Here is a 9,628-nt window from a genome sequence, read left to right as displayed (position 1 = left end):
CATTTTCCCTCAACATCATTAGGAGATTGGTTCTAGGATGCCCTCAGATACCAAAATCTGTAGACACTCAAGTGCCTCATATAAAGTGGAGTAGTATTTGCAAGCAACCTACACACATTATCTTGTGGACTTTACATCATTTCCATGCCAGGCATGGTGGTGTATGCCTGTCACCCCAGCAGCTTGGGAGGCTGAGGCAGGAGGATGGCAAGTTCAAAGCCAGCCTCATCAACTTAGCGAGACCCTAAGCAACTCAGTGAGACCCTGTCTCAAAATAAAAGATAAAAAGGGCTGGGGATGTGGTTCAGTGGTTAGGTGCCCTGCGGTAAATTCCCAGTACCAAAAGAAAAAACAAATCACCTCCAGCTTACTTGTAATATGGAGCACAATGTAAATCCTATGTAAACAGTTGCTCTACTGTATTGTAGGGAATAATGAATGACAAGAAAAAGTCTGTGTACGTTCAGTACAATTTAAAATATGTATTTTTCTATCAGAGGTTGCTTGAGTCCACAGAGGCGGCACCTGTGGATGTGGATGGCCAACCCACATAAATGGTGTCTCCCAGCAACCTTTAGTTGGCCTCCATCTCCTCTGAACCACTCCTCCTTTCTCTCTAGCAGGTACCATAATGTTGCATTTCACGTCATGTATTAATATTATTTCCAATAATAGTCTGTGAGCTACTTGGGTGAGGATTTATGTCTTCATAATCCAGGACTTAGCCTAGTGCTTGTGGGAACAAGTTTAGGGGTTGTCTGTGAAAGTCTGAAGAATTCTGGGACACCCTGGCCCCAGTCAAGAATGTTCCTGAAAGAGAACTAAAATGAGATTATAATTTACTTAATGGAAATCAAAGCAATGGTATTATATTCTTTTTGAAGAACAGTGTGATTAGTATTTCCGGCTTCTGAAACACGCCTAGAACATTGGATTCTGAAACCAACGTGTATATTGTGATTCAGTTCTAGCACTGACACCCAGAGTTAGCACCAACTACTGATTAAGTGGAGTGTGGGCCATAACAACACTGTCCTTATTTCAGACCAACTGGTTACAAATCTGGGGGATCCTCGTGATCCTGCTCAGGTTTCATAATTCTCTAGGTTGACTCAAAGAACCAGGGAAGGTGCTATGCTTGAGATTACAGTTTAATGTAAAGGATGCAAATTAGGACCAGCCAAATTAAGAAGCACATAGGGCAAGATCTGGTTGGGTCCCAAATGTGTCCTCTCTCTGTACAACAAGCATATCCACTCGCAAATCAACCAAGATGTTTCAAAGTCCAGAGTTTCCAGTTGGGGTCTCATTGGGAAGATGTGATTGATTAAATCATTGACCATGGAATTGAACTCAATCTCTAGAGTCTCTCTTTCCTAAAAATTGTTGGATTGGCTTTAAAGTCTCAACCCTCTGATCATATCATGGACTTACTGGTACCTATCCTCATCCTGAAGCTATTAGGAGACCCTTCAAGAGCCACCTATTAGCATAAACTCAGTTATGATTCAGGAAGCTCATGAATAATAAAAACACTGCTATCACTTGGAAAATTCCAACATACACATAGTAGATGTTCAATAAGTGTTTGCTAAGCAGAAAGATACACTCAAAATACCAGAAATGGTCAAAGAAGGGGATGCAAATTAGGCTCTTGGATTCTTCCACCTGATAGGAATACTCACATATTGTGCACATGAACACACGAGGCTACGATAAACCAAGGCCTTAAACATCCTAATCACATGACAAATTCCCTGCACTTTGGCTTCTATTAGAAAGCACCCTGATGATAATTTGGTTTCCCATGTGGCTTGTTTGTAGGAGGGTGCTCAGCAGGTTGACATGAGCATGCACATCTGCCTGAGTCAATTTTCCATTGTACATTCGTAAGTACACATTCCGGCTACATAGAAAAATCCCTTTGAACAGTTTGTGCTTTCCACCCTAGTTTGGTTTCTGAATCTGCAAGGCAGATGCTGCTGCTCAAGACCTAGTCCTGAATCCTGGAAAGTTCTTCCAACTGCTACCCTGGGAGCTATGCTGCTCTCTCTTTGTTGCTGTATTTCAGGGAGTGGCTTCGGGGCATTCAGAACATGCCTGCCACAGCAGAGTTTCAGGAACACCCCAAATTGGATCTGGGTGACTTGAACATCATCTCATAAAAGTATGTGTGAGATGTGGTTGTCATCGAGAGAGTTGAAACCTAATTACTTGTATTCCATTTGGCTTAAAAAGAAAGAAAGAAAGAAAGAAAGAAAGAAAGAAAGAAAGAAAGAAAGCATTTGAAAGAATACAATGTGAAAATACTGATAATCTGGGCCCCAAGAGCCCGAAGCTGCCTGTGTTCATCTTGTCCTCACGGAGTGTGAACACAGACTCTGGTGTACACAGGACTTGCAGTAATGACATTCTTCTGGAAGAAATAGAAAAAATTTGCTCCTTTGCACTTGAGTGAGAGAAGATTAGTTGACTCCTCCTTCAGCTGTGGTCTGATTTAGTGCTTTAGAGGCAAATTTCTGATTCATAATTATACCTGTGACTCACTTTGACAGCAAACTTTCCATGCCAAATTAATAAATGATAGTCTAGTTCATGCATCTGTTTTTTTAAGAGTTTGGGCCCTTGATCAGTCAGTCCATTAACCAAATTGAGTTGAGCTGCAGAAAGCAGCCAGCTCTTCCATTTTTTTACTTTACCATTAATTTATTTGTGCTGGAGATTGAACCCAGGGCCTTGTGCATGCCAGGCAAGGGCTCTACCACTGAGCTCCACCCCCAGCTCCCGAGCCTCCTTCTAGATGACCATTCTGAACACACTATACCCTCAAACCTCAAACACCCATTAGGAACCTGCTTGCTCTGCATTATCCCTGATATTCTCCTCTTTGGAGTTCACAAGCAGTGGGTAGTTCATTGCCACAAACCCTTTAAGCCATCTGCTTTGTTGGAGACCTTGATGGTAAGATTTTTTTTTTCTTTTCTTTTCTTTTCTTTTTTCTTTTGTTGTCGTTGTTGTGGTATGGAGGATTAAATCCAGGCCCTTGCTCAGGCTAAGCAAGTGCCTACCACTGAGCTACATCTCCAGTTCAAGAATATTCTTTCTTAAGCTAAAGTTAAGCCAGTGACTTCATAACTCCTTCATTCCGGTACATTCACAGGACAAAACCAGTGCTTTTGTGTACCCTGGCTGCCTATCCTGAGTCCCTCCACAAGAACTTGAACATGAATGAGATCCTGTCCTCACACCACCCTCTGGCTCTCCTCTAGCTTCCCAGTGTCTTTTTTTGAGAACATGGTCCCCAGAATCTGTTCGGTCCACTAGCACTATTCTTCTGAGACAAAAGCTCTTGGTGCAGCAAGTTTGTTTTCTGTTTTAGCAGCTGCGCCTCTCTGTTGGCTCTTGCACTTCAGATAAAGTTCCTCCATCTCTTTCTATTGCAATTTGAAGCTGTGGACAACCCCAGTGAGGCTGGGGATTTACTCTGATGACCTTGTTTTCTCTTTGGGTTTCTGTCCAATCCAAACCAACTTACAGTAGTGCTGTCTCATTTAATCAGACCTAAGCAGTGAATAAGGGTTTTCCTTAGAAAGAATAAAAATTTCTACCTTTTTCCAGGGTACAGGGAAGGTGTTTTTTCCTCAGCTTTGTCTCCTAGTACTTAGCAGGTAAAAGCCACTCAGGAAGCACTTGATAAATCTGAAATACCAATTTCAATCAAGGGAAGAAGGAAGAGAGGGCGGAAGGGGGAGAGAGAGGGGAACTATTTTGTCCAGGGCTTTCCCGCGCCAGTTCTGAAATAGCGATGTTGCATATCAGCAGACCTGGGAGGCAGTGACTTGGTTTCTCTGGGAATCGCCTCACACATTCTGGAATGTATTTTCTGTCCTCTGGCACCTCTTTCCTTCCACAAGCCAGAGCTGTCTCAAAGCACTGATTTTCTATTAGTTGTTGACTTAAATCTAGAAAAACGTTCCCATCACTCATTCTCCCCTGCCTTGTCCCTCAGCCCCCTCAGTACCTTTATTCTCTTCCCTTGTCACCCCATCCCAGCCTGCAACCCACCCGGGTTCAAAGTTCAGGATATGATGTTATCTTTGCCCACAGATCCCAGGACAGACCTTGCCAGGGACAACTTCGAAAGGCCATGTGCTCGTCCCCCTGAGGAAGAGGGAGAGATCCCTGCTGCTCGGTTTTGTTCCAATGGTCTGTTCAGCCGGCGATGCCCGTTTCCCCAAAGGCTGCCCCTCATTAGCATGAACGGGGGTGGGGGTGTGGAGCAGGGGTGGGGGGAGAGAAAGCCAGCCAAAGCCCTGGCTCATGTTAGCGCCTGGGAACCCTGTCTACAAAAATGACAGCTAGAGCCCTCTGGCTTCTCTGTTTGATCGTGGGATCATCCCCCGAAGCCCCGGTGGCGGAGAGAAAAGGTAGGATCGCTGAAATGCAGAGCGCTGCGAGAGGAGCGGGGATCCGGCGGGGACTGGCGAGAGGACTGGACGAAGGGCGGGACGAGGAAGGGGTCGGAGCCTGCAAGAGGGGGAGACTCTGGATCTGTGCGCGTGTTAGAAAGGGGGTAAAATGGGTCCCCAAGATTGTGTCTCTTGGCGGCCTTTTTGGAGAGAAGCCGGTTCAACTACTGAAACGATCCCGGGCGAGCCAGGCAGGCTGGAGAAAACTTTGCATGTTAAGTAGTTGCTCCGTCCCAGAGGAGGGAAAGTGTCAAAAGGGGTCGTGGCGCGCCTTTTGGGAGCCGTGCCCAGGCCGGGCTTGCAGGGCGCCCAGGAGCGCGGGGTCCGCCTTGCCGGCGCCCGGGTGCCGTGGGTGGGCACCGCGCCGGGTGCGCGCAGGAGGGCTGGGGCGAAGGTGAAGGCGAGCGGAGGTCCGACAGCCCCGGGCACTTGTCCCCTCTCCCCGCAGCCCTGGCGAATAGCCTTGGGACACCTGAGCCAGGGTTTGTTTTTAAGACACAATACGCACATTTCATGCATGACATGAAATTGTTACTGAGGGAAATGAAGAAACCAGGCGTTCTCTACAGAATCATGTTTTTGTTTTGCTTTTATCTGGATGCTCCATTCGCTTCGTTATCTCTGGGAAAAAATACCTTCCGTACCTCACAGGGCAATTTACTTTGGGTTATTTTTCCAATGGAGATGAATGACTTCAGTGGCATTTAACCCAAATATCAGATCATCTTTCCCATGACAACAGATGGTGATATCAACGGGGAAGTAGTTGCGAGGTCAACAGTTGACAGTCAGGAACTGGACATCCACCAGAACTTTATTCAGCTGTGGAGGATACACCCTTCCAATATAGTGAGTCAGAATCAACCTCTTTGCAGAAACATGAACTGTAACCAGCCATTATTGTTGGGCAAAACCTGATTTTAAAGGAGATTATCAATTTGGCAAGATAAATCACTTTAAATGAAGTATTGCCAGAGCTCCAAATAGGCAGATCAAGCTCTTTAATGCAAAGGGAGGGGAAAATTAAGACTGATTCCCAGTTCTTGAGTCTGATTGGAGGGTACTGGGACCCAGGCAAAGGGCGGGGGTGGGGGTGGGGGGGTTGATGTTGTGTAACTGGGCATGGAACGTTGCCCAGCTTCCAAGCTGGCTGAGGTTTGCTCACTGACCTATCTGTAGAGCTGGAGAAAAATCATTAATAATTTAAAAAGTGTATCTTCATATCATACCATTGAGGAGATTTCCTCCACCATCTAATGGGGAGAAAATTGGAAGCAATGTGTGCTTTTACACTTAAGTAGGGTCCTCTGCCTCCCAGTCAATCTTTTAAAACCCTTTCTAAGCTGTGGTTTACCAGTAAGTGGTGTCCAAGAAGCCAGATAAAAATCCACTCACAAATGCTTGATTCTGCAGAGACCCAGAGGATAGTGTAAATACGGATGGGAAAACCAAATAGTTCTGTTGTCAGGGGCGCTTAAACAATTAGGAGAACCTGTAACATGAGACTTTCCCCCTGGGGCTTGATCTTGGTACTTTCTCAACAAACTGTAAATAGCAAAAAGCCGGATGTTTTCATATACACACACACACACACACACACACACACATATGGGTAAAAAAATTGCTATTTAACTAATGCTATAAAAAAATGTTGAGTTCTAGAATAGAAAGCTGTAATTTGAAAAACTATAGATCTGAAAAGGTTCCTTAACAGAAGAGAACACTGCAATCAGGCCTTCGATTCCCCAGACCGTGCTTGCAAAATTTTCTTAGTTGGCCCCATTCTTAGACGGCAAGACCCCCCTTTCCTTCCTTTGAGGGTTAGGAAAACGTGTCCCTCTCCTTACCACAGGGGCGTCCTCCTGGTTCTCTTTCCATCACTTCCAGGTCTCTGGGCCTCCCCACCTCTGCTCTTACAGGTGCTTGTGAACTCTCCCTCGTCCCCAGTCTCCTCCTCTCCCAGAGCCCTTCCTTCGGTTGCCCCCAGGGATCCTCCCTCCGCTTCAGGCCCGTCTTTTCTCCTCCCGGCCCACGGCCCCCTGCTTCCCCTCACTACTTCTCTCCCCGCACCCCGCAGCCTCGCCGCCACACAACCGAAAGCCCGACCCCAGCGGCGGCGCGAGCACGGAGGAGACACCCAGACCCCAGGTGCAGCAGGTCCCGGAGGCCCCGCGACGGCCGCGCGCGGCGGACGACACTCCGCGCGCCTGGCCGGATCCCCGCCGCCGGAAGCCCCCGCCGCCCGCCGAGAACCGGGCCGGCTTCCGGGAGGCGGCGCGCGCGCCTGCCGGGCCGCCGGGGCTGCGCCTCGGGCAGGCCGAGAACCGCGCGTCGCCGCGCCGCGCGCCCGCGCCGGAGGACTCCCCGCGCCCCCGCGCCCGGACCCTGCGCTTACCGGCCGCGCGGTCGCCCGCGCGCGCCGCCGAGGCCCCCGCCGGCTCCACCCACCCCAACCGGCCGCGCGCCGCCCCGCCCCCGGGGCCCGCGCCCGCGCCGCCGCCGCCGCCGCCGAGGGAAGCGGAGCTGGGCGCCGAGCCCTGCGCGCGCACCTGCAGGGCGGACCTGGACGAGCGCGAGTCGTACTGCGAGAGCGAATTCGGTGAGCCGGTCCCAGGCCGAGGCGAGCCTTTCCGAGCCCAGAGAAACCCACCCGCACGTTCTAGAGGCCCCGCCCGGCCCTTTGGGCTATTTCGTGATTTGTTAAAGTCGCGCGGGGCAATGAGAGAGGAAGTCGCTGTAACGCTTTTCTCCAACTCTGTTTTGAAAGCAGCCGTGAACGGAATCGTGCATGATGTGGACGTGCTCGGCACGGGGATCCGGCTGGTGACTCTGCTGGTGGACCAGGACGGGCTGTACAAGATGAACCGCCTGTACATCACTCCGGACGGGTTTTTCTTCAGGATCCACGTATTAGCCCTAGATTCCTCCAGTTGCAATAAGCCATGTCCAGAATTTAAACCTGGTATTGAAACTGACCTAAATGACCGCTTCATAGACGTACTCTATTCTGCCATTTGTACCTTCTTTTGGGGATACTGTAACTAATAGAATTTGGATGACAGGTTATAATTTCGACCCCTTGTGATTTAAGACCCCCATGCCCCGCAAAGGGATTAAATTCAAGTAGGGATTGGCACGAAGCAAGCCCTTAAATACATCAACAGGTGGAGTGAATAACACTGTTCCCAGAAGGGATAAGCAGTTCTGCCATGCATTGGGATTAGGACATCTGTTCTGTAATGTCCGCTGTTTACAGGTTACCTGGCTATTTCCTAAAGGTCACTAGACTGTCCCCACGTGTGGCCGGTAGGTTACATGAGTTTCAATATGTGCAGCAAGATAATATAATTCAAACTCAGGCATTTCTTGTCTTTCTATGGCACTTAAAGCCACCATTAACTGATGTTCTGTTTGTTTTGTTCAGGCAGCAGGTATATTGTGATGGGCCACATCTACCACAAGAGACGGCAGCTCCCTACAGCTCTGCTCCAGGTTCTCAGAGGGCGGCTGCGGCCAGGAGATGGACTGCTCAGGAGCAGCAGCAGCTATGTGAAAAGGTTTAACCGGAAAAGGGATCGGCAAGTTCAAAGTGCAGTTCACACCCAGTGCATTTGAAACCACCCATCCTAGCATTGATGGAGGGCAACGGAGACTTTAAAAAGACATCAAAGGTCTATCTTTATGAAATGGGGCCTTCCTTTACAATTTAGGCCTACAGCTACTTTATGAACTATTTGTACAGTTCCAGCTCTAATCTTCACATTGTCACTTTGTTATTTACAAAAGGCCTCTTATGGTATACTCGGGAGCTCAAGGGCAGTTATTCAAATGTAGTCCCAGACAGTGATTCACCTAGCTCAGATACCTGACCTGTCCAGTTAACAGATCACTGCTTCATGTTAGGTTTTTAAATTATTTTAATTTAATACATTCTTCAGTAGAAATAGTTCACAAAAAAAAAAACATTTCTTAAATTTAAATATACACTTTCAATAGTTTATATCATGTATCAAACCAAATTTTGTACTCAAATCATCACATTTATAACTGTACATAACAGTAAGCACACGAGTCAAAAGACATTTATGTATGAAATGTCATTTAGATCAAACACTAGGTCAGCGCTCAGGACAAGTATTAAAATTTTACATATGCAGAGTACTAAAGGGCTTAATTCAAGCAAAATAGTATTCAAAGCAAGTGTTCCTGATGTACCAAAATGTAAGATATAGTATATTTTCATGCCTCCCTGTTCCCAATAACTTATGTTGTGTGCCAAACTGGCAGCTATTCCACTGCTAAATGTATTCTGGATGTATCTGATGTCATTTTTCTATTAAGATCAAGTATCATGTTTGTGTTTGTAAAGCAGTAAATCTTGCCTTGAAATCAGATCTGGATGCACCTGGGTTTTTTAGCCTGCATGAGCCAAAAGGTTTGAGAAAAAGATTTGTTTCAAACTTGGTTCCCAAACCCTGAAAACAATTTTCATCAATGACAGCTCACAAGCAAGTGAATTTTAAACATTTTCTGGATGGTTTGAAAAAGGCTAAGTTTAATAATGATATTTATATTTGAGTCCAATAGCAATTTCTTTCAGAAGATTGAGCTGTCCTTCAGTTAACTCGAAGCATTGTGAACACAGACAACGATATGCATGAAGTTTCCTGCCAAAAGAGAGAACTGCACTGCAGAGAAAGGCAGACTGTTTGGTCTCAAGGTGACTTGCTCCGGGAGCTCACAATGTTAATGGCCGGAGAAGCACTATATATCTAAAGGATGTCCAAGATGGGGCACTAGAAAATTGACAAGGAAGCAAGTAGCAATCGAGTAAAACAAAATATCTCATACTTCTGCCTCAAACATGGCCTTAGACGTGAAAATAGAGGTTCTGATATTACTGAGGGACTTTTAGATAATTTCTCCAAAATGAGTCTTGCACAAATGTATTAAAAAAATTTACCAGAATTTCTTGGGAACAGCTTCCTTATTACATAACTATTGGCATTAGAGTAAACAGCTAACGAATTAAGTTTTAAGATAAAATTAACTCAGTCATAAAATACTGTCAGTCAAGTCAAAATTTTAATTGTCAGAAGACTACGTGGTGATTTAAGGAACATGATAGGAAGATTCCAATATAGCCAGATAGATAAACT

General features: G+C 46.6%; 1 protein-coding gene across 2 annotated transcripts; it reads left to right on the top strand.

The window, feature by feature from the left end:
• Positions 1 to 4,344: 4,344 nt before the first annotated feature.
• On the top strand, positions 4,345 to 8,861 carry C11H17orf58 (chromosome 11 C17orf58 homolog). 2 transcript variants are annotated; one of them, XM_076869884.2, is made up of 4 exons: positions 4,345 to 4,427; positions 6,547 to 7,068; positions 7,240 to 7,431; positions 7,894 to 8,861. In XM_076869884.2, exons 1-4 carry the CDS (start codon positions 4,352 to 4,354, stop codon positions 8,082 to 8,084), a joined length of 981 nt encoding a protein of 326 aa, XP_076725999.1. In that variant the 5' UTR covers positions 4,345 to 4,351; the 3' UTR covers positions 8,085 to 8,861. The 2 variants fall into 2 exon arrangements, with proteins under 2 accessions (XP_076725999.1, XP_076726001.1); XM_076869886.2 differs by having other exon boundaries at positions 7,237 to 7,431.
• The last annotated feature ends 767 nt before the right edge of the window (positions 8,862 to 9,628 follow it).

The sequence above is a fragment of the Callospermophilus lateralis genome, chromosome 11 (assembly GCF_048772815.1).
Source record: "Callospermophilus lateralis isolate mCalLat2 chromosome 11, mCalLat2.hap1, whole genome shotgun sequence".
NCBI lineage: Eukaryota > Metazoa > Chordata > Mammalia > Rodentia > Sciuridae > Callospermophilus > Callospermophilus lateralis.
Note: the sequence above shows the minus strand (reverse complement) of the source record. Positions and strands in the feature narration are given on the sequence as shown.